General features: G+C 41.4%; 1 protein-coding gene across 1 annotated transcript; it reads right to left on the bottom strand.

Moving 5' to 3' along the window:
• Positions 1-19,724: 19,724 nt before the first annotated feature.
• On the bottom strand, positions 19,725-24,172 carry arl14ep (ADP-ribosylation factor-like 14 effector protein; the record flags this gene model as incomplete). Its single annotated transcript, XM_079216804.1, has 5 exons — positions 19,725-19,953; positions 21,108-21,148; positions 21,847-21,975; positions 22,964-23,159; positions 24,102-24,172. The coding sequence occupies 5 exons, from the start codon at positions 24,170-24,172 to the stop codon at positions 19,725-19,727; spliced, it is 666 nt and encodes a 221-aa protein (XP_079072930.1).
• Between the last annotated feature and the right edge of the window lie 2,311 nt (positions 24,173-26,483).

The following is a 26,483-nucleotide window of genomic DNA, read 5'->3' as shown; positions in this document are numbered from 1 at the left end:
TTTTGTATTATTGTTTTAAGCAGTCAATGAGCGGGTTCGGCGTGGTGCATCCAGGCCAAGAGGATAAAAAAAAGTTGCAGCTCGGCGCGCGCACGGAGAGAAAATGAGGAATGAACCAGTTCGACCAATCAGTTGTGGATGCGAGGACGTCAGAACAACACACACAGACACACACACACGCGCACACACACACGCACACACACACACACACACACACACACACACACACACACACACACACACACACACACACACACACACACCTCAATCAGGTCCACGCCGAGAGCATGTCCACGTGACAGGAGGCATCGATCAGCCTGTCTTCCCGTTTAGGCACACGGGGCCTCCAATATGTCATGACATCATTAAACAAAACCACAACAAACTAAACAAAAAAAGAAGAAGCGTGGGGGCCGGCGGCATGGAGCCTGTTACGCATGCGCAGCCGTGTCCAACTTGCAGCGGCCCCTTCTATTTGTTGAGCATCATAAATCACCGAGTCAACAAGCTACGACCGAAAGGGTCTCTGCTCGCGTCCTCCGGTGCCCATCAGGTGGTTATCTGCTCCAACGGCCCAATGCGTCTTCTGATCCTCCGTGGTCACTGCTGGTTGCCATTTTATGTCATGAGATAAAAATAAAATAAAAAAGAAGACAAAAAGAAAGACAAAAAAACCCACAACAACTGGATCCGTGCTGCTGTATTATGGAGCTCCGATGGATCCGAGAGACTTTATTCCGCTGAGAGGAAGACAAGAGGAACACCAGCAGCGTGTTTAGGCAGCAAAGAAAACATACACATGCATATTGATGTCTGTTGGTGATTCATATAGAAGACGCCTCTTTTGCAATACAAGGGCGGTAAAACTTCATTTGCATATTATTATTATTATTATTATTGTTGTTATGATCAGGCTCGGAAATAAACGCATGGCAGAGATGTATGTTCAGATCAGACATTACGCACGACACCCCCTGCCCCTTCAAACAGACGTCTGGCATTCATATACTTACATGTGAAAAGGGGCCAAACGAGATCGCCTACAAACAAATCTGCTTCAGGAGGAGGATGAGGAGGAGGGGAGCTAGGCTAGGTGAGGATGCAGTTCTTCGCTCCTGCCCAAATTCCCGTCTTGATTTCGGGGAGGGGTGGGGGGGTAATATCGCAAATCCCTCGTCGTATCCAACCAGCGGACACATCATCCACTATATCCATCCGTGCTCTGACGCACTCCCGAAGAGGACACTTTTTTTTTGGTCTTCTTCTTCTTCTTCTTTTTTTTTTTTTAGGGGCTGCGGTCTCGACGTCTCGCCTCCAATTCAACAGGATCTATCTCCACTTCAGCCCCCGCTGCTGCTGCTGCTGCTGCGTCGCTCCTCGTATACGCTGCCAGCAATTACCATTGGAGAAGAAAAAAGAAAAAAAAGCCAAACAGAAGCAGGTGTGCGAGCGACGAACGACGGCTCCGCGCGGTCACGGCGAAGAGACGCGACGCGAGCGGTAAAAGTTTAGCCTTCACGCGGGCGACAGGCTTCGGCCCCGCGGTGAAGTCTGAGCATCGCGCGTCTGTCTGTCTGCCCGCCGCTGTCTAAGCCCTACCTATACTCCGGTATATCCCTCCTATTGTGTGTGTGTGCGCGCGCGTGCATGTGTGCGTGTGTGATGGTGGTGGGGTTGATGATGATGATGATGATAGAGAGCATCGGTGAGAAAGTCGTCCGTGTACCGCAGCGCACGCAAGCGGTGCTCGGTCCTCCCCCAGTGGACGCAGCCGGTCACTGCATGCGCGCACCGTGACTGCAGTCTCACACCCGAGCCTGCTCTGCCCTTCATCATCACTGCTGGGTGGCAACCGGTGTCCTTAACACACACACACACACACACACACACACACACACACACACACACACACACACACACACACACACAAGGTAGTCCACTACTCTCCATTCATTCCTCAAGTAGTAGATAGATACGAGCAGCTTGCATGAGGTTCCAGTTCCAATCCATCCTCCCGAGACAGTTGCAGTCTTTGTTTTATCTTTTAGAAATGATTCGAGAAGAAGATGTAATAGAAATATTTATTGAGCACCTTTTTTTCTAATCTTTTGTCTCTATAACCCACACGACCAAACAACAAGATTTCACCTGAACCTGCACGCGTTGGTGTCCAAAAATAGAGATATAAAGCATTCGGAATAAAGTACTCCGAATGCTTTATTCTTCCATAATGCTTTATTCTTGAATAATATATTTAGTTGTGTGTTAAAAACATTCAAACATCTCCTCACATCTGCAGTTTCCCTTGCAGTAAACAGGACAACTCAGCATAATTCACGTGTTTTCTTTCACTCCTTTGACATTTGAACAGTAAACAGAGCACTTAAATGGGAATGCCAACCATTTTAGGAGGGAGTTAATTTATTTGTTTGTTTTCTTTTTACTGCGTCACAGAAGGGTTTAGTCAATAGAAAACCATAAAGGAAAAACCTGCAGCTCAGACGAGTGTAATGAGCTCTTACATTACGTTGCGATGCAGCTTCATGTGTCTGCGGCGGTGGACCTTTAGGACACGAATGAGCCGCATAAGGCCGTCTCGTCCTCTTCATTCTCGTCCTCTTCGTTCTCGTCTTCTTCATTTCCTCTCACAAGTAAAACTAACACTCAATCCTTCCATCTGAGATCCAACGTTATTAGTAGACCACGATCATCGGATCAGTGCGAACAGTTAGGCTCCCTCCCAGGGGCGTTTCTAGGTTTCAAAGAAAGGCGGGGCTTAGCCCCAAGGGGAGTTTTGGCATTTTTTTGGGGGGCCCATTTGGGGCCGCGGATAGCCATTATTTCAGACAGTAGGTTGGTTCAATCAGAAATAGTTTGATTTTGCTCTGTAGTTTTGCTTGCGTTCAGTATATGATACACAAGAGACAGCATTCCAGGGTCATAGTGGAATTTGACAACACAAATATGAACTTTTCTTAAATAAAGAGAGAGAAGTACATCAAAGTCAAAGTCTGCTTTAATGTCCGATCTTCCATTTGTGCAAACATACAGAAGATTCAAAAGTACGTTTCTCTCCTTCCTGTCCAACATAAAGGGAATTATAATAACTGCTTGTAAAGGAAAGACGGATAAAAGCTTTCATATCTGGGGGCTTACAACGCCCCAGCTCCCTCTTGTGACTTAAAAGTGAACTGCAGACTTAAAAACGACAGATAAAAGACTAAATATATTTGGGGACACTAATAACGTCATCATCGGGTCCCTGTTTCAGGTCAGACGTCTTCAGTAATTTGAACCATATAATGTTAGTACACAATATAATAAACGGTATAATATGGTGGTATATGTTGTAATAGAAACAGCAGAACACTTTACTGACTCAGCTCTTTATCTTTCACTCAACGGAGATATGAACTAATTGGACTTTTTGAGAGTTAGAAGACTGTAACGCAGTCCAACAAATGACTGCCCCCATTAATTAGTCAAACAATGCACTACTATTGAAAAAGCAATGAACTGTGTATTACTTTCTGTGAGTAATGAGCATTGAAAACCCCACAGACAAGTCACTGGATTGGATATCATGGTGATTTGTCATTGATGTGGCCACGTGTTTGTACAGTAGTGCCTCTGTCTCGTGGGAATAATGACACTTAACAAAAGGGAAGGTTGTTTTACTGCACGCAATAAGCAATATGATGATTAGAGACCAAACAATTACAGCATGTGCTGAAGTAGTCACAGCCTTTTGCCGTAAAGACAAGTGAAGCAGAGATGTGTGGCAGTTTAAAAAGGCAAAATATTACCATATATCGTCCTGTAATGTGACATTTGCTTCATCGTTTGTTTGTTTTTTTGCTTGAAAAGCCAATGCCAGTAATTATGAAGCTTCTCAATAAAAATAAATGATGTGAACATTCTTATTATAACAGAGAGGTAAGTGAAACATTCTCTAAAAGCTGAATGACATGGGTTCATGAAACGCACACGGATTAGATAGTGCGGGGACAATGTTGGTGCGCGATCTTATTAGAGATGCGCTCACATTTCCAACCCAACGCCATGACGCCAAAAACAAGATAACAAGATATTTGGCACACAAAAAAAGCAAAAGTGTCCACTGGTTTTTAGGTTTGAATGTCGACCAAAAAGCTTAACCATTTTAATATCAAATAAACTACAATTGCCCGCATGGTCAATTAATATTACACCGCTAGCACTGCCGCTGGAACATCCGCCCCGCTGTTCGGCTCATTTTCTGTCACCAGCGTAGCGTGAAAGCGTGGCGGAGTTCGCTAGCTAACTAGTATGCCGTCTACTGGCTAGCTAGCTTGTTGATTCCACCATGCTTTCATGCTACGCTAAATGAGCGTCTACCTACGCTGTGACGAGAGTGTGTGGATAAGTTTAAGTTGTTTTATTATACTCATTCACTATTGTCACTGAAAGAAACCACACCTCACCTCACTTGCCGTAAGTCGGTTTCGTTTCAGGAAGTTTGCCGGCTACGACGGTTGCAACGGGACACATGAAGATGGCCGCCGCTCTGACCATCCTGCTATACGTCGATTTGAACGGGTGGCTCTTCCACTCCTGTTCTATTTCTCTGTTCTGCCATTTCCTGTCTCTGATCTGAATCCCTCCTGAGCTTGAACTTTTTTTGCTAGAAATGTTTAGGCTAATTCAGGAGCTCCCCTGAGAGTATACTGTCAGAATTGTTGTGAATACACCTGCAGATGTCTGTGCGGCTGGTCTTTCCCTGAGCATCAAAAGTGCACATTTAAAAACACAAAAAAAACTGACATTTCAGCACCTGGCGATGTAACTGTGGAATCACTGTAATTCATCTACCGCTCTTTTGCCACCACAGATTCATTTGGATCACTTTTTTCGCGACATGGGGCGGTTAAACTCTCATTTATTGCGGCTTTGAAACCACCCAGGTTTAATTTGACTGTGTAGATAATTGTTGTTTTTTCTGCAGGTGCGTGGTGCTGGGAAGCCCAATTCAGTGCATTTGATTCAGACTATCCGTTTGACTCCCAAAAATCTAATTAGGACAAGAACAGCCTGTTACTCCGGAGCAGATAACGGATGCAACATTCCTCTAAGGAATCCTAATCATTCCCGCAGGTGCATTTGAAGTCTCTAGTTGTAACATTCCTGTGCAAAGTCTGTTTCTAAACGTCTCAATCACTTGTGTTTCTTTTTCATAAACCTGAAACAAACTGTAAAATCCAATGCGTAGGCTTGTGCTTGTGAAATAATCAGTACTACAAGTAACACCCACTGATTTCTATATTTTATTACATTTTTTAAAGAGCTTGTCTTCTCTCTGTACTTTATACTCAACATTAGCAGAGCTTCTTTTTTTCTAGTCTGCACAACATGCACACGTCATGCACACTCCACCACTTGCACTTCACCGAGCATCCACCTCAGCCAGCACCAGGGGGAGTTGTGAGGTCGGTGATGATGAGAGGTGGTGGAGTGAGCAAGGAGGGTGCCTTGTTGTGCACAGGTTTGGATGCACTTTGAACTGAAGCCAGAGCTGCAACACCGCTGCGCCTTGTCGACGAAAGCCTCCTGCATCTTATCGAATACACATACACACAACAAATCCAAAAGCGTAGGAACATGCAGGAACATGCATTTATTTAGAATTCGCCCCTCGTTCGACTTCTAAAGAAAACGACAAGCAAAAAAAAGTAATATGAATTTTGTAAAAAGAAGCAAAAAAGAGTTTCCTTTGTGTCATTTGTACAAGATCAGAAGTGCAGAAAAGAGGAATACTTGTTACACCTAAGTGATGCAATGATAGCCTTTAATAATTGTCAGTGTGCTGGGAAATCAGTGGACATTCAGGGAAGTTTAATTTAGTAAAGGCGCATTTGTCTCTTTAAGTTTCCCAGCAATGAGTTGCATAATACTGCATTTAAAAAATTGTAAAAAGTAATTTGGCTGAGCAATTGGTTCAGTGTTCTGATATCGTGATGCATTTGCCTAAAGTGTCAACTAAAGTGTCTCACCTTGCTGCAGTGGTCTACAGGTGGACTCCAGGACACCGTGACATCACTATCGGGCGTGGTCACACAACTCTGGCGCCTAAAAATGTCATTCCCGTACAACGAAACCGCTTTCTTCATTACGTTATGAGGGAAGCGCTTGCAGTTTTTAAATTTGTGGTAAAGAAAACACACAAAACTACTCGGTTATGTTTAGTATAAAGTTTAAAATATCATGTTTTGGCTTAAAATGAGTATGTTTTGTCATGTAACTGAATTTACGTGAGATAAATAAGTCAACGTTGACTTTTCATTCCACACGGGACACAAACAGCGGTCGCCTGGGTGAAGGTCCTGTGTTTGAACTCAACCACCCGACCCGATCTCCTCACTGCGCGGATGTGTTCAGATTGAAAATTCTGATTTTTTTAAAGAAGTAACATATTGGAGAGGATGGGTCTGTGCTGTTAAAATCAGAACTTTGTTTTTAAATCCTGGCTTAAAAGCACAGTTAAAAAGAACATATATAGCAATAAGAACATTTTGACTAATAGTCCATTGATTACTCACATTAAGACAATTATCTTTTGTATTACAAGTTTTCTGAAAATGTATGTTTACATATGCAAATGAGGCATTATCTAATGGTAAATTTAGGAGGAACGTGAATACACAAAGTATTGCAAAATAAACACAAAAGTGTGTGTTTTGAATGTTTTCTTACCACTAGTCTGAAATGCTATGGGAGAAAAATAGCACAAATTCTCAAAATGCATTATTCTATGGTGAACAATGTGTCTGTATCTCCCCTTAAGGAATCCTGCAGGGAGGAGGCGGAGCTTCATGCTCGTGCTCAGGGCCGCGGACACCGTCTCCGTGCATGCGACACGATGCTTCAAGGAGTCTGCAGGGAGCAGGTGGAGGAGGCGAGGCTCTGCAGAGGCGGGGGCAAGGTGTGACTGAGTCGGGTTTGTGGATGTTGTCCGCCCTGTTATTGTAGTGTTTAGTGTGTGTAGAGGAACAATTATATATATAAAAAGGAGCTCAAAATCAATGACCCGTGACTCAAAATTGTGCACGATGGACGTCTTTATGTGCGGCTCCATATAAAGCTTGTTTGAGCTCTTACACCCAAATGAGGTTCTTTTTTTTTATTGCAGTGCTTAGAGTCATGAAGCAGAACATCATCCTTGGCACAGAAACCCTCACCTCGTCCATCACTTTTTACATTGACTCCCAGTGGACATTAGTGTGACCTTAATGCTCACCAGGACGAGCTTTTTCAATGCCTCCTTACTGCTGTTTTTATTCAACCTGCAGCAACACAAATCCACTATTTTTTTAAGACTTTTTAAAACATAAAAAAATAGTCCTATACCATGTAATTTCCAGAATCCAGGCTCACTGTGATTAAGGTGTTTCTATAATTAACGTGTTTTCCATTATTCACTTAATAAATACATTTGCGCTCATTTTTAAGAGGAATTACCTGCTGCTATAATCAGAAAAGTGACTCATGATGAATTCTGCTGTGAATACAAGATTAATCAGCAATGACATGCGCTTCATTGAAGAACAAAATGCAGGCTAGACTAGAGGCTGGATGCTGGACGCTGGACGCTGGGCGCTGGATGCTGGAGGCTAGAGGCTGGAGGCTGGATGCTGAATGCTGGAGGCTAGAGGCTGGATGCTGGAGACTAGACGCTGGAGGCTGGACGCTGGAGGCTAGAGACTAGAAGCTAGAGGCTGGAGGCTGGAGGCTGGATGCTGGAGGCTAGAGGATAGAGGATAGAGGCTGGAGGCTGGATGCCTCCATGCTGGATGATGGATGCTGGATACTGGAGGCCGTAGGCTGGATGCTGGAGGCTAGAGGATGGAAAATGGATGCTGGATGCTGGAGGCTGGAGGCTGGATGCTGGAGGCTGGAGGATGGATGCTGGATGCTGGATGCTAGAGGCTGGAGGCTGGAGGATGGATGCTGGAAGCTGGAGGTTAGAGGCTGGAGGCTGGAGGCTGGATGCTAGAGGCTGGAGGATGGATGCTGGAGGATGGAGGCTGGAGGCTGGAGGCTGGATGCTGGATGCTGGATGTTAGAGGCTGGATGCTGGATGCTAGAGGCTGGATGCTGGATGCTAGAGGCTGGAGGCTGGATGCTGGATGCTGGATGCTGGATGCTAGAGGCTGGAGGCTGGATGCTGGATGCTAGAGGCTGGAGGCTGGAGGCTGGATGCTGGAGGCTGGAGGCTGGATGCTGGATGCTGGAGGATGGATGCTGGATGCTGGAGGCTAGAGGCTGGATGCTGGATGCTGGAGGCTGGAGGTTGGATGCTAGAGGCTGGATGCTGGATGCTGAAGGCTAGAGGCTGGATGCTGGAGGATGGAGGCTGGATGCTAGAGGCTGGATGCTGGAGGCTGGAGGCTGGATGCTAGAGGCTGGATGCTGTATGCTGAAGGCTGGATGCTAGAGGCTGGATGCTGGATGCTGGAGGCTGGAGGCTGGAGGCTGGATGCTAGAGGCTGGATGCTGGATGCTGGAGGCTGGATGCTGGATGCTGGGGAGAGTCCCTGGTGGCCACGAGGGCAGACGGACCGGCAGTGGCATGAACCGTGGCCGCTGCCCAAGTTCTTCCATGTCTCTGCAGACCGTCCAGCTCGTGGTGCAGTGCTGAACGTTTCACTGAATGCAGCAGAGTACAGAAGTCCCACCAGTAGCAGGATTGGAGGCTGATTCAGCAGTTTTGAAACTCACACAAAAAAGTAAGAAAAAATAACTACATTCACTCCAGGGCTGCACTTATGTACAATTTGTAAGGTCCTTATTGGACGTTACTTCAAACTAAAAGTATAAAGTATTCTTTTCGGTTAAACTACCCGACAGTACCGACATTAAAATGCATTAGTGATAATGATCCAGTACAGTATATGACAGTATAATACTTTATGATGTGGAGTACTTTTACGTTTAATCCTTTAAATACGCTTTGCTGATTACTTGTACTTTTAATGCTCTCTTTTTTTAACCAGCTGTTAATAATGATTCAGCACAGAATTGCTACTTTTTTGTAAATTATTTGAAAACCTTTTCCACCACTGGATCCAAGCGACTAAAACTAAAACCATCAATAACAAAGTTTTAAAGACGTTTTGAAGTTGTGGATTTAATACAGATTGAAAGTGCCGACATGGTTCCCTGCAGTTTTTTGGATCACAAAATAAAGTACTTAAAGCCACTATGGGTAACTTTTTTTTAAACTTCTGCATCTCATCTAGTGATGGGAATAAAACTTTTTTTTCAGTCTTACAATATCTTGCTTTGGTGATGAATGGCTGCACTACTATATTCTCATCTTCCAACAAGCAAAATGCAACGACAATGATTTGAAAATACTTACATAATAGCATATTTAGGTGCTTTGAGGAATACAAGTCATTTTATCCTCAAAGGTCATTCATATAGCCTGCCACTAGCACCGTGGACACTTGAAGATGGAGCGTGGCATGACTCACTGATGCTGCTTATCAGTGTTTTCCATCTCACTGCGGGGGCAGATTTATTTTGGATTTTTCCGTGGTCCATCTAATCCTTTCACTCGTGTAATCCAAACAAGATGTCTGCAGATACCGACCCACTCCTCCTCGTGTGAAAGGAAAGGCCTTGAGCGGCGAACAATCACCCGAACTGTTGAGGGAAAGATGTGCTCGTAAATCTGAACAGGTGGGTGAAAGAGTACCGAGCCCAAGGTCGGATAGATTAAAGGGATTTATGAGCAGCACTATTTAAGTAGCGGAGGGGACAGCCACGGGTTGACAGCTGGAACAGATGTTGAGAGAGTGACAGAAGAAACCAGACGAGGTACGAAGCAACAACGGAGCTCTACAGGTACGTCTTTCTGCTGAGGATCCATGCAGGTGACGCACTCATACGTTTTCATAATATAATGAGTTATGCAACTGATTTTGAAGTTTTAATAAACTTTATTTACACAGATATTTCTATTCATAGCTTTGACAAATGAAAGCAGATTTATCTATATGGCGAGATAAGTGTACTTTAGGTTACCCAACACTTTAAGTCCTGCTAGAAAGTCTCCAGGGAGAATATATTGTGTGTATATTCATATTTTATTATTTATGTATGTACATATAGACATATATAACACATATAGTCACATATACATGTATATACATACAGACAGTATATATATATATATATATATATATATATATATATATATATATATATATATATATATATATATACATATATACAAATCTATATGTGACTATACGTGTTATATGTATATATATAAAATGTAAATACTATATGTTTATATGTTTATATGTGTTATATGTATATATGTGTACTGCATATACACACATAAAATATATATATACTGTGTATATATCTGTGTATATATCTGTGTCGATATTTCCATATATATGTTTCTATGTCAATATATTTTCGTATATGTACGAGTATATATGTATATATGTATGCATATATATGTCTATATATGTATGTGTATATATGTATATGTTTTTCTATATGAATGTATATTTCTATATGTGTATATATATGTTTCTAAATGTATTTCTATATACAGTATTTATTTATGTGAAAATATGTATATAGGTATTTCTGTATATATATATATATACGTATATATATACGTATATATATATATATGTTTTGGATGCACAGGCCTCATATATATATATATATATATATATGTATATATATATATATATATATATATATATATATATATATATATATATATATATATATATATATATATATATATATATATATATATATATATATATATATACATACACTTAAACACATAAATACATACAAACAGTTTTAAACAATGATTTTTTAAGCCTGGCTGCTCCACATGGTGTCATATTTTAACCAGAGATGATTTCAGTGTGTCCCTGTAACTGCAGCGGTATTTTAAATAGACGCGGGTTAAAGTACCTGACTCCCGAGGCCTGTTCACCTCCTCCGGCAGGCGTCTGCGTTACACCCGGCAGAGGATGCAGCTGGTTGTCATGGCAGCGGTGCTGGCGCTGGCGGCAGCGGGGGCGGGGCACAGCTGCAGCTTCGACTGCACCCTGACCGACGTCCCGCTCCCTGTGGAGAGCTGTGGCAGAACCAAGTACATCCTCACCACCATATGTGCGGGGCAGTGTGAGAATATTGTACGTACATCTTAAAACTCCACCCTCCCTCTATACTCGCATTCTCGTCCATGTGTTTAAACATCTACTGTCGTGACAGGGCTCAGCCTACATCAGCAAAGGCCAGCCTCCCGAACAGAAGATGTGCATCGGGGACTGGGTCTACGAGGAGAAACGCATCGACGGATGTCCAGAGGCCGTCACCTACCCCGTGGCCACGAAATGCGAATGCAGGCCGTGCAACCCGGATGAAAACACGGAATGCACGAGGTTTAACAGAGACCCATCCGACTGCCTCTCCTTGTAAAAAAAAAAGAAACCATATTGTCTGTCCTAACTTTTTTTGGACTTCTTATCTGTGTGACTTAAATAAACATATATCACTTTTGGGGTTTCGTCTTATTTTCACGCGTCACATATGTTTTAAATGTGTGCTTTTTTTTCTCTTCATACCTTGGCTGTCTCTCATCAAAATCACACGTTCCCATCTGCTCTGTTCTGCAGCCGCTAACACCTCGAACCTGTTTGCCGACGCGGACGAAATTGTCTGTAGATGTAGCCAGCGAGATAGCGGAGTGCCTTTAAAGTCGTAAAGGCCGATTGAGAGATTAAATGTCCCACCAACTGTTTCTCTTTTCTGTCCTGACCACTGACCCCTAAAATTCAATAGTCCCGCGGTCCAAGTTTTCATGCTGAGAAACGGAGTTTGTCCTCTCGGAAAAAGAGCAGGCCTCACCTCTTTTTTTCTGACAGGTGGAAATGAAAATAAAGAGTTTGCAGTGTGTCCAGAAGCTCCCCTAAAGTGGCTGCTGATCAGTGGCTCTCTGCATGAGAAACAGCTTAGTAGGCAAAATCCTACATATTTGTTTCTGCACTTGAGCCATTATTGCAACATCAATGTGTGATGTTGTTGCTTTTGAGTTTTTCCGCCCTGCTGTTAAAGGAAGTGTTTACTCGATTTGTACAGCCTGATGTTAGATGAGAGGATCTGTGCGAGGGATACGAGATTGGGAGCATTTTTTTAATTGCCTCTCAACGGCTCTCAACATGGCGGCTCGCAGCCAACGACGGTGCTGACGTCGCAAACGATGCAAGTGAGCTAACGAGGCGGCGTAAATAAGGAGAAGCTCTGATAACGACACACAAAGAGGGAGAGCACCTTCATTTTCAGGTAGACATTACTCCACTGTAACCTTCCATGGACCTTAGTTGTTTGCTGCTGTATTAATGCTCTGAATCCCTTACATTGCACCTTTAAATATAAAGCTACAGTCAGATAATTGTTAGCTTAGCAGGGAAACAGCTATAGCTCAGCACATGACCCCCTACAACTTTGTCATTTTTACTCTTTGCTTTTACAATAAACCAACAATATCATGTTTGAAGTGAGCTTTAAAGGTGCTGGTAGTTTTTTTGTTGTTTTACCTTTTAGTAATGCAAACTGTTTTCAGTCTTTATGCTAAGCCACGCTAGGCTAAGGGCCTCCAAGCTGTAGGTTCATCTTTCAGCAGACATGAGAGCAGTATCAGCCAACAAGCGTATTCCCCAAATAGTACAGTACATTACGTGTCTTTTCACACTATATTACCTCCATACTGAGAATTTACGTCCTCATTAGCAGTTTTTCCATCATTCTGTATCATTGGCCCTGTGGCACAGGTTCATGTTTAAGTTGCTTTAAACAACAGGACCTACTAGCCGCCTTTATTGTGCGCTTTGACTTGAAAAAGACTTCAAGAAGACTCAACAATGATATTAAATATTCTTTCAACCACCACAGCAGTAAAACCAGTGCATGCTTTTGTGCATTGCAAAATAAAAACATACACAAAAATGATTGATGGTAGAGGGGATTGTCAACATAATTAAATCGTAGCATGCATGTGTGCAGCGCAAAATAAAACCTATAAACAAACAAAAATAATACTTCAAAATTCAGGAAACTAGAATCCAAAAAGGCAGAACTGATGAACATCTTTGCAGGGATATGAGAAGAATAATATGTCATCTCGCCAACTCCCGAAGTCCCCCGCAGACTGTAATAGTTTCTGTGATACGGTCTGCAAAAGCCTTGTTTTTAGCCAAAAGCAGGGGCAGCTTCAGAGTCCGCATCTTGTTAGAGTAACGGCGTATTAATCCAGACTGACACATGGACAGATCTGAGGCCTGCTGATGATGGAGAACTCACTCATTAACACGAGAAGCTGCTAATCACCTGCAGTGTTGTGACTTGGCTACTCGCCAGTTTTTATGCTATAACGTGATCAGTGTGAATGTAATTCAGGTGCGATGCGGTGTCAGCGTTAACGGGTTGAAGTAATTTCATTGAGAAAATGATCATGTCGTAATTTACTTTAATGTTTTGCTGTTTGCTATGAGGCATAAAAGTGATTACCGGATAGTTGTTTCCGAGCAAGATGTCTTATTTTTTTCTTCTATGAAAAGTATGAGGGGAAAAAAAGAGCAACTCCAAATGATGACGTGTTTGTTTTATTTGCTTTTAAAAATGCAATTAAAGATAAAGTATGGTGAAGAAAGGGAGCGACCATTTTGTAGTGTTGCACTTCCATAAAGTTGGGTGACTCACAATAGTTTCAACAAAGAATGGCCTCAGTCCATAGACAATAGACGGTCATGGTGACGCCCCCGTTGGTTTGTGGACTGCCGGTATGAAGCCTTGAGTTTGAAGATTTGTCCGTCGCCATCTTGACTTTTTGCAACCGGTGAACGGAAGTGACCATATTTTGGAATGTGGAGGCCGTGTACGTCTTTGGTAGCGACAGCCACCTGTCAATCACCTTGTAGCCCCGCCCTAAAGCGTCCCCTGCTTTATGGTCTGTTTGACTCTAAATGACCATAATGTACTAAATGAACATCATGCTGTATTGAAGAAGATTGAGACATAAACCCATGTTTACAATGTTTACTGAGGGAATACATCAAGAGAGAAGTAGAGTCATTTATATAGACTTCTATACAACCAGAGGAGTCGCCCCCTGATGGTCAGGAGAGAGAATGCAGCTTTAACACATGAAGCATATACTTCTATACAACCAGAAGAGTCACCCCCTGGTGGTTAGTAGAGAGAATGCAGCTTTAACACATGAAGCATAGACTTCTATACAACCAGAGGAGGTGGTCGGTAAATTCAAGTTTTAAGAAAGTTCCACATCAGCTTCACTCGGCAGAATCGTAGTTACAGTTAGTTATTTTTAATAATTCATCTTTCATTAGACATCATCAGGGTTATTTTTTTTACCAACTTTGGAAAGTTCCCTCCAGGATCAAAGAAGACATTCTCCGATGTGTTCAGCAGCTCAGTAGAGCTCCTTATAACAAGTAAACATAGTACCCCGATGGATAAATAACAGCTGTGCAATGTTGAACACTTTTTGCCTTTACGTCTAATTTGGAGTGATTTTGAATGTGTGCAACTGGAGAAAAACTCGTATTTAAAGGGCGTCGATATTTCAGCCTGCCAGTGGTGCAAGGGTCAAAGCCAAAGTGCTCTAACAAGTGAGACAATCAATGAAATGATTAATGACAAAACCTAAAGAAACAGAGTGATCAATGGTGGAAAAACAGAGGTTGTAAAAGAAACAAGATGTGAATAGATTACTGAGTATTGTTCTACTTTAAGACAGCAGCATACCGAAAGAGTTCAGAAAATAAATGTGCTGAACTATTTCTAAGACGGACTAGTTTTTAGATTGCTGTTTGGAGGTGAAGCAGTCGAGACTCGACGGAGCGATGACCGACCCGAGCCGCTCGTAGGAGGCGAGTACACACTGGCATGTAGAGATGGACGGTGGCCCAGGGGCGCTGCTTCCTTTGCCTTTGCTGTGTCGCAACATCCATATTTCTTTTGTTTCACAAACACCCTGAGGTGCACAGCCAGCAGAGGGAGTGCAGGACAGATGAAGCAGTACAGTTCCTCCCCAGAAACACGGGCAAATAAAAGGCATGAGAAGAGCAGAAAACCTCCACCGGTGCTGAATAATAATCCCCAAAGACATCAATTCTACCATTTACAGCTTTGCTGAAATTAAATTAACCGATTCTCAAACGCTGGAACAGAACAGCTGATATTGATCTCTGTGATCTCCGTTAGTCTCATAGTGTCGGCTATAAAAAGAGAGACAATAATGACTGGAGTCCCATATCTTAATCGACACAAAGCTCTAATTCATTATTCTTGTTGGTCAGTAATGACCTGCGATTTTAAAGGAAATCTGACGTGTGAAAACGTCAACTTTAAATGCTAAATAGACAGAAACAGGACAATAACTGGTTTTAGGGCTGACGGTATAGTGATTATGTGTATTATTTATTATTTGTTCAATTACATTTTGTTTTTATCTAATTAAAAGGCAAAAGTAAAGAAAATAGTCAAACAAATGCTAATCACAAGTTCTCGTAACTTAAAATGAGATCTTAAGCGACGCCTTATATAAACTTACCTTTACTATATATTTTAAATCGTACACACATATCCATAATAAGCCACTTCTCTTATGTGTGTATAATCCTTATTTACATTTTCGAAATTGGGTATATTTTGGATTTAATCCCAAACTGTTTACCGGTAAAAAGGGTTAGGGTTAGTTATATGGTGTTCTGCACCTTATTGATCTATTTTTTGTATTATTGTATATTATTTTACATTTACACTGTTCCTACTTCGTACTGCTACTGTTGCACTACAATTTCCCTCTGGATACATTAAAAAGTTCTCTTAGTTTAGCTTAATTTATCGAAATTAGAAGATCAAATTTGACTCGCAGTCCATAACCTAAAGATATTAGATGAACAATTATATATATAAAAGCAGCAAATGTTAACATTTGAAAAGGTGGAACCAGCTAATATTTAACATTTTTAGCTGTTGGCTGTTTGGTCCAAACTGAAATACCTCGATAACTATGGGATGGATTCCCATGACACTTTGTACAGACGTTCACGTCCCCTTCAGAATTAATTTTAATAACTTTTTCAAGCAGCGCTATCGTTAGGTCAAAATGGGATATATAACATATTGATATATATATAATTAATTAAAAAATAATTAGATATATTTACTTATATAATATGTATATAATATTTCAATATATATCATTAATTAAAAATAAGTATATATATATATTTACATATATATATTTATTAGAGGGGATTAACATAAATACATATATATATATATATATATATATATATATATATATATATATATATATATATATATATATATATATATATACACACACACACACAATTGTACACAGGCGAGTGAAAGCTGGGACAGCCCTGTCACTTCCTCTTCTCTGTCAGCATCCTTCCTCCTTGGACCGACTCGCCCTCTTCATAGATTTAGTTCCAGCCTCTGAACTCTGACTCGTCCTCACGTCTCCAGCTCTGTGACCACTGCAGGCTGAAGATCCGCTGACAGATTTCAGTGCATTCGGGTCGTCTGTGTCCTCTAATGGCGGATTGCTATTTTTTATTGCTCTGCTGGAGGGAGGAAACGGACTCAACCATGTAGGGTTGTGTCAGGCGATGAGGAATTCTTCCTGGAGTTGAATTTCATAAAAAACTATTACAACATTGATTTTTTTGGGGAGGTTTTATACCTAACGGTCCATAGCAAACTTGTGTATTTTATTAATGGCTGCTAAAATCGCACAGGGCTTTAAATGAGCACATTAGTATACTGTAGTGGTTTCTTTATGTTTTTAGTGTTTTTGTTGTCGTTTTGGTTTGGCAGCTCGTGGTACCACGAAAGGGTTAAAGTTGTGAGACAAAAACATCGACAACTCCCAGACTGGACAATGTCGTGGTACGAACCTGTCAATCACAGAAAGCCCCACCCTAAAATATACCCTGCTTTATGGTCCATTTGGTCTCTAAATCTCTCCCAAATCATAGCACAATATGTGAAAATTCTCTAACCCAAATCATAAACAATATGTGAACATTCACTAACCCAAATCATAGCTCAATATGTGAACATTCTATAACCCAAATCATAGCTCAATATGTGAACATTCTCTAACCCAAATCATAGCTCAATATGTGAACATTCTCTAACCCAAATCATAGCTCAATATGTGAACATTCTATAACCCAAATCATAAACAATATGTGAACATTCGCTAACCCAAATCATAAACAATATGTGAACATTCGCTCAGCAAAGGTTGACTTTGATAAAGTGAAGCAGAACAAAGTTACAGAGGGTTTAGAACAGAGAACATTCAGGCAAAGACTTTGCAAAATTTGCATTGGGGCACATCTGTGAAATTTGTCCATGTACCAAACCATATATTTCACTTTTATTTTACTTATGTGTTCAATACATCCAAATACATCCAAATACAGCAGTTTTTCATTAAAAGGTTTAAGATACATCGTCTGAGAAAATGGGCGTCTGTAACAAGTTTCAAGGCAATCCGTCCCATAGTTGTTGCACACGGAGCATTTCCCATAAAACACACAATTGAACTTGAAGTTGGATTGCAGTCCGGAACAGAACTTTGATGAAACGACGCGTTGGCGTCTACTCGCTCTCCGCTCTCACAGACTTGGTTCTTATACATAATGAGCTTCATTTGTGCGTGTCGCCCCTTTTTAAAAAGGAGCCACACAACACATCACAAACACATTATTTGGCATGATTATTATTATAGTGATTTCCCAACAATTTACATCCACTTTAAAAACTAAAAACATCCACCGTGATGTCAATTCCTCAAAAGTTCCCCCAGAAATAAACAGGAAGTTATGGACGTAACCCCCAGAGTCTGCATGACACTTGACCTCCAGCTGAGGTCAAGGTCAGAAGGATGAGACATTACTGTCCGAGCAGTTCTGCAACTCTTTCTTTTAACAGCGTGATGAACTGCTGTGTCATGCTGCTTGTCTACTGCCTTTGGTCAGTGTGTGTGTGTGTGTGTGTGTGTGTGTGTGTGTGTGTCCAGCCTGTGATAAACGGGCAAGAAATAATGACCCAATGGAAGTAGAAATTAATTACATTTAAAAAAAAGGATGACCGTACCGTGGCTTTAATTAAGGTCTTTATTAAAAGGCCTCCATATAGCGCTGCACTGGCGGTGCCTTATTATGACACGTAATGGAATGAAGGGTCTGCTGTCATTTAGGAGGGATTACCTTCCTCTTACACACCACGGCCTCACGACTAAAAGTTCTCACCCCGGACACTTTAATTCCTCTGATTCATTCTGTTGATTTAACTTCGCCCCGAGATCGTGCTGAGCTTTTCTTCTCGTCGAGTGCCAAAACCATTTTTCTTTTAAAGAAAAAAGCATTGTTGGGTGTGTAGATAAAGCAAGAAAAGAGATTTAGCGAAAAGGCTTGGAATCCCATCGTTATCAAGCCACGCTTACAACTACATTTAAATCTAATTAATCTCATTAACCAATCCAGGGCCTAAAGGACCTTCTTTATCTAGCTGTACTTTGACTACCGATCCCTTACATGTGCAATAATCCGTTCCGAAATGGTCGCCATCTATAAACGTTCACAGGTCAACTTAATGGCCTCCCTATGGCGCCCCCTTTGGTCGGCCGCGGTACTGGACAGACGGTTCATTCCCGTAAATGCGATATCTCAGGAACGCCTCGAGCGAATCCTCCACCGAGTAAGAGCCGGTTAAAATGTGGTGGCCAAAAGGTCACCGTGACCTCAAAAAGTGTTTGCCATGACTCAAGAATGAATATGCTAATTATGAATATTTCAAACAAGGATAAGATTATGAAGCGATGGCATTTTGGACAGACGCTCCAAAAACTAAAAACTTTAAAACTAAATCAGTCCATTCTTATTCACAAGAGAAGTCCCACGTACAGATTTGTTGCATGGTGAAGCTACAAATATGAAAAAACATTAAGGAATTGATAAACGTTTCAGTTTTAATGAATATGAAAAAAGTACATATATGATTGCTTATAGTGAGTTTACAATTCAAGAGGTTTTCTTGGAGAAAAAATATTGTAATATTGTTTACAGTCGTTTTAAACAAAATGATGCATGAACATATGCCTCCTTTTCTTATTCATAAAGGTCACATCATTAAACCAACAGTTATGTGAAACTCTTCATTTCCCTTCAACTCTCATCATAATGATGTACTTTTTCATATAAAGTTTTACTCTTCTGGTCATAATTCAAGTAGAAAAGAAAAGAAGTAGAACGCGAAAAATCCTGCAACTCTAATGCGTCTACATGGACATGAATAATCTGTTTATGATCGGGTTACTGGAGCATCCTGAATATAATATGAATAAAATACCAGATGCATGCAAACACAGATGGCAGACTTGGACGGCAGGGTTTGGACCTGCAGACCTCTGCAGATGCTACAGTGCAGAATCTTTTTTAAATAAAGAATTAAAAAAAAACACCAAAACTTTAAAAAAGGAAAGCAAAACATGTATTTACACTCAGCAGAATACTTACATCGCTTTCTACCACAGGCAGAAAATCACCGTTTTGAACGGCAGCTAAAAGAGAAGCCGCTTTCTAAACGACAAACTTGTTCCGGATGATCTCTCCGCCCTCCACCTCCACCTGCTCGTACAGCCACTTCCTGTCGCAGCGGCACTCGACGCCGCACTTGCGCGAGCCGCAGTCGGGGCACGGGTAGAAGCAGCCCATGCAGTCCACGTCCAGGCAGTCGCACATGTCCTTGTTGTTGGAGAGCAGTTGGCCCTTGTTGTCGTACACTCGGCTCTTGGCCCCCGTGGTCTGTCTGCGGATTGGATTTTAAGCCGGCGTTACAGAGGAATCGCTGCGGAACGGATATTTGCATTATTTCACGAATCCGAGGGATGGAAACCCCGAGGGGGCGGGGTGGGAAATATATTCTTTCACGTCATCGTGAAGCGACGCTCAAATCTACATTCGGATTCAATCGGATCGACACAATCAGATTGGGAAGTCATTCCAGCTGTTGATATCGCCGACATCATCTGGAGCTGCATTGACTACCGAGTCCCTACGTATAAGGAGTGGCAATAACTCAGAATACACACACTCGTTTTGTATTCCCTTGAGAGACGATGGTGCTCGACTGCGCCCCCTGAGGCCAGGTGTGGTACTGAACATGCAAACAAGCAGGAAGGTCAGAGGAGCAAAAGTGGAAACGACAGCATCTTAACATCAGAAATATCTGTGATGGCCCTGTGACCCTCAGATCACTTCTGCTTAGCACTTTAACATTAGACACAAACAATCCTCTATGCAAATTCTGCTCTACCTTTTTGTAACATAAGCAATGCTATATGTTACCATTACAGAACGTTACTGGAAACTTTTGTTTTTTTGGAAATGTATAATTTATTTGACAAGATTGGCTTTCTTTAGGAGGCAAAACACTAAAGTAGAAGCTGTATTAATACATTATACAAATATGACTATTTGGGAGAAGTCGACGTCATAAACGGACAGAGGAGAAGTGGTTTTAATGTTTCTATTTGACTTCTTTCTGCCGTCTGAATTCCTTGTAGCTTCAAAGATGGAAACAGCAAAACCTCCACTGAGAATCAAGTCAATCTAGAAACCCCAGCATTTGCTCTGATTTATTTTAGATGCGACTCCATTTTGAGCCTAGAACATCTCGGCCTACAGACGCTGCAAAGTATCCGCATCAGAAAAGAGAAGTGCGTCACTGGTTACATCATAACCACAGAGATGTACGGCTTTTTTCTCTTTTGTGTGTATTTTTCTGTGTTTCACAAAAAGAAGAAGTCGAGCGTTGGCCACATCACAAAGAAGAAGCACATTTACCACTCGGGCTTCATACTCATCCTCACAAACCGAAGGACAAGGACACACTCACTGAATAGCAGAGAAGAAATGCTTCTATCTTACAATTCAGCAGAGCACACACACACACACACACACCTGTCGATCGGTTGTTTTCCTCCGCGTCCTCCTCGTCCACCCTGTGACACAACAGACGGAAAGTACATTTTATAATCAGCGCAAATTATCCAAAATAATAGCTTCTGCATTTTCTATAGAGCCGTTAATCACAAGAAGAAGAAAAGAAAATGCCAGATTGTGTTTTAATGCTGGTGGGACATTTCATTATCCAACCAGTGGATGCTGGTAAATGTTGTCGCCTCTGGAAATAATATTTTTAATATCCATGTATCACATTAGGTAGGCTCCACCAGATGCAACTTTGAAAATGTGGAATAATCCCTGCAATCTGATCATCTATACATTTATATTTTACTCTGATATAGAAAATAATATACCCATATTAATATATATATATGTATTTTTTTTTATTCATGATGAATCTTGGAACTAAATATTTTGTGATGCTCTGCAGACAAACACACAGCTGACTTTGTAACAAACATTATTAGACGTGTTTGTCTGTTTAATTAATTTTTTTGTAACTCAGACACGTTTGCACGTGTGTTAATGTGTTTTATTGTGATGTTTGGTCTTTATGCAGAAATTCCCCGACCTCAAAGACAATAAAGTAATGAGTATTACTTAACGGTATTAGCAGAAGGAGCGGCGGTTTGCAACTGTGAGCAATTCTTTAGCCTTTGTGTGTCATTTGCTATTAAAAACTATCAAAAAAAAAAAAAAATCACCCTTCAAAAAATATTTGCATGCAACTCACCCTCATGCCGCCTCTCTTTTCTCTGCGTAGATTGACGGCCTCTCTCGCTCTGTCTTTGTCTGCTTGCGTTCCGATTGGACTCACGGCCGCTGCCTCCTTCGGTACCACCCCTCTTTTACGAAGTTCAATCTGGGTGGGGGAGGGGAGCATTCAGATATTGAGTCAATTTGTGTGTGTGTGTGTGTGTGTGTGTGTGTGTGTGTGTGTGTGTGTGTGTGTGTGTGTATATATATATATATATATAATAATATGTACTATGCCTGTAAATAAGGAATGTCTATGTGTAAAATACAATACTTAAGAAAGAATATAAGCAATAAGGGGAAGTGAACCTTATGAAATTGTGTATTGTAACATGGACAAAGTCACGTTAGTTTAGTTAGTGTGTTCACATAGGAGATGTTGTAGGTAGGCCAGGAATGTGAAATCAAGAGGAGTTCATAGTTCTTCTCAAAAGGGGGCTGTGCCAGGTACCCCTTGATACTGAAAAGCAACTGGCTCAGTTACACAGAGGAGAGCGATGATGTCAAGAACCAGGAAGCAAAGCGTGCTGCGGTACCACCTCTGAACCAACCCAGATGCTGCCTCCACCTGTTAAACTTAGAACCAATTGGACGCTGTATAGCTGAGCCAATGAGAGGCGAAGACGCCCATTATATTGATCTATAGCAGTGGTTCTCAACTGGACCCACCATCACCCTGAATGACAAGCCGCCACCCAAATTGAGGAACATTCTCAACTTCTCAAATTAATTTAATGAAAAGATGGTGCAGTTTGAACCTGAGATAGTAGAGAATATGTATGCTAACACACAAACAAGTTTAATGATAAACCAAAACGAGCAGCTGGTGGCGATGCTAGAGAGGGAACTATTCCCTTTCACACTCAATTAGCTGCATTTTAATTAAAAACCAAAAAGTGCATCATCAGGACACAAGGTATTACAACATACATAACTATTCAGAATCTTCAGACATTTTTAAACCGACTCAACAGCTTTCATGCACAAACAAAAAAGTCCAACAACTAAGATATACTGATATATATAAAGCTAAACCAGGAAGACTTGTTTGGACTGAAGACCAACGGTTAGAAAAGGAGGCGTTCATACAACACCTTTGATGAATCCTGCCCCTGGGAGAAAATGGTGGGCACCGCGTCCTCCCTCAGGAACTGTTTGCCGTTATAGTCCCTGAAGCAGTCGGCCCGGAAGTGCGCCGAGCAAAGGCATGTGTTGGCGGTGGGGATGAAGTTTTTCATCCCCAAGCTGTTCACCCATTTGCCGGCGAGTACAGGCTTGCTGAGTGGGAACCTGGTGCACAGAGAGGAGGGGGTTTCTAACCAGGCGGCAGGATGAGAGACTTCCAATCACACCTGTTGACATAACGGCCTGATGGGAAGCTGTCCGCCAAAGCAGATGATAACAATGACTGAATGCAAGCAGCGTCTTTTTTATATATATATATATAGTCGTCTTGGCCAAGATGCTTTCCACATCTGTAAACTCCATCTCTTCTCTGTCGCCTCTCGTTAACAAATGTTAAGTTGCAAGTATTTTATTTCCTCACACCTTGTGTGTTATGTTTCAGTGTAGTAATATATACCTACCACATTTCAGTCTCTTCTTATCTGCCAATAGTCGTACACCCTTTTTGATTACTTTCTTTATCTGAGAAAAGCTCTTCGTCACCATTTTAAATTTAAAAAAGCATATGATCAGGTTAGTTTAAATCGTTTTAAAGTATACCTGATGCTGGAACAGGCACTAATTTTATTATTATTGCATTTGTACTACAACTTGGTATTTTAATAAATTAAACGTGTCCATAGCTGCTATATATATATATATATATATATATATATATATATATATATATATATATATTTGCATACGAATATTATAACAAACTTTGCTTTCAGGCCTAATTTAGCCACAAATATGTTTTAACAGGCAAATGTTTAAGCTCACTAATTGCACGACGTGGTATGTGTTGTAATGGACGGTAATACCATATATGTAATTAAATATATACGGTTATTATAGCTCATCTTACCAGGACTAGCATTAACGCATGTGCGTCAAATTATACAACCGAGGAGCGACTTGTTTTAATGTCGCCTTAAAGAGGACATTTCGTATCTTAAAGTCACGTAAATGCAGATTTATTAAGCTCGTTTTCTCTGTTGTACTTTTTACATAAAGCCCGCGGTTGTAACGCGTTTGCTTCCTCCCGTTAAACCGGTGGAAACTTACCTGTAAAATCTGATTTCCGACCCTTTGACGAACTTATTGTTGCAGCCTATTGCAGCGCAGATGACGGGCATGGTGCCGATGAGTCAGTTTATTTGTGAACAAACAACAATGCAGGAAAAAAAACGAACAAACCACTGGCGGCTTATTGTCTTTTTTTCCAATTTCTTTTTCAACTTCTTCCTCGGCGGTGTTGTCAATGTAGATCCGATTCAACTTCCGGTTTTGCACCGGAAGCGGCTGCCCTCTAGCGGCGGCTGTGCTAACTGCTGACGATAAAGAGGAACTGTGAACTTTATATTCCAGATCTATAAACGATATCATAAAAAAAAGGTCCTCACACAGTCTACATGCAACACATTAGATTTACAGATGAATCTATGGCTATAATAATCAAATATGCAATAACTAATGACAGGAACCATTCTTTATATACATATTACTTTTTTTGAGTGCATTTTCCTGATAATATCATAGATAATACTTTCAGAAGTTTACGATTAACAGTTTGAATACATTACTTGCATTTGAACGGTTCCATGATGAGGCATTGATGCATTTACTTGTTTACTTGATATGATTATGCCACCAAATTGTGTGTATTTGCCCCATCATTTGTCAGATAGATGTGTCTCACAGATCAAATAGGCAGTTTTAATGTTTTCCCCTTTTGTTTTATTTATAGGATTTCCCTTAATCGAGTCCCACAGCAGATTTTCCATTTTGGATGAATGTATAAAAAACAGAAAATAAATTGTATAACATTGTTATAAATTGTATAACATTGTTATCCTAGTTAATCTCATCAAACGGGCGACAAGGGGACTTTGTTGCCCCGAGTGAGACCTGTAAAGAGCCCTGCAATAAGATAAAATAAGATAGTTCTTTATTAGTCCCGCAGTGGGGAAATTTGCCGGATTACAGCAGCAGACGGGTAAAGTGCACAGAAGAGACATATAGTAAAATAATAATAATTAAAAAACAAGTAATATAGATAATCAGTAATACAAAAACAGTAAGAATCTACAATAACAATATTATATAGACAGAATTGCAAAATTGCAATTAAGTTTAGTAAAGTGAATTCCTCCACTGCCAGCTGCCTGCGAGACCAAACACTGGGCCTTTTAACCCCATTTAAGTAATGAAAGCCTCTTCCCGCTGCGCGCGCCGCTTTCTCGGAGCCGCCGAATCACATGACATAACTACGCTGGCTTGGCTCGCGAGCTAACATGCTAGCTCTCCGGTTGTCAGAGCCGCTGTCAACCGCCACCAACGGACGGAGCAGCGTCCTCCCCGACTAACGAGCAGCGCTACTCGCCACGTCTCCGGCCAAAGTGAACCGATTCCTGCCCCCGGTTTGATCGCTTTTTGCCGTAAGCCGTTATGTGACGTTCGCTCGGTGAGTTGAACTTGTTTTAAAGGGTGTAGCTGTCGAGTGCGGGGGTGTTAAAGCCACCGATATTGTCCTGGTTTCGGATTTTGACTTTGAAGCTAATCTCCCTTTACGTTTTTTTTTAACCGCCACCTGTACGGGGGTTTTAGCGAGCCAACTGCTGGTGACGTACGTTGCGTCTGAACGTCGTCGCCGTCTTGTTTTGTCGGTAAACTGAAGGTCGGCTAACGGGTAGTAGCACCGGGTCTGTGGCCTAAACGAAAGGCAAACATCGTCAGTATCGACGCGAAACTCGACAAATGTGTTTTTTTTGGTAAGTTGCGACATGTCGTAAAACAACACGATTGCGCAATTAACGCTCGTTCGGCCTGTGACGGTCTGTTTTTGTTACATCTGGTTGCAGCGTCTTGAATGTCCACTTCCACGTTGTTGTCTGAGTACTCCTCTTTTCTTGGGGTGTAACTTAACACACGTGACATATTCTGCACCTGCAATCATATTTTATATTTATTTAGTTGTGCGCTTACTTCCCAGCAGAGCCCAGAGTGCACTTCTTCTTCTTCTTCTTCTTCTTCTTCTTCTTCTTCTTCTTCTTCTTTTTCTTCCATCACTGTGTTGGTGTGGGAACTTTGACTCTTTTTGTGACTCCTGAAAGCACTGACTCTTTGCTTTCACACCAAGTTGCTGCTGAGTAAGGGAAGTCCACTTTTGTGACATCCGTTGGTCCTTTTTTTGAAAATAATAGAAACGTTTCCCACTCAGTCACACTGATGCTTGTTTTGATCATCACCGCCTGTGAGGCGTTAATGAACGCTGCATCTTTCTCACGATCACTGACCTGCAACCTGCCAACGTGGTCGCTGACATTGCTGCAATTTCTATTCAGGCTTTTGGCCGATGGACTCGGCAAAGTGTTGGTCGTGTTTGGTCTTTTTTAAAGTCAGAAAATTGTGAAAAAGTTGCCTTTTTTTTAATTCCAACCCGGAGTC

This window comes from Taurulus bubalis (assembly GCF_910589615.1).
Source record: "Taurulus bubalis genome assembly, chromosome: 4".
NCBI lineage: Eukaryota > Metazoa > Chordata > Actinopteri > Perciformes > Cottidae > Taurulus > Taurulus bubalis.
Note: the sequence above shows the minus strand (reverse complement) of the source record. Positions and strands in the feature narration are given on the sequence as shown.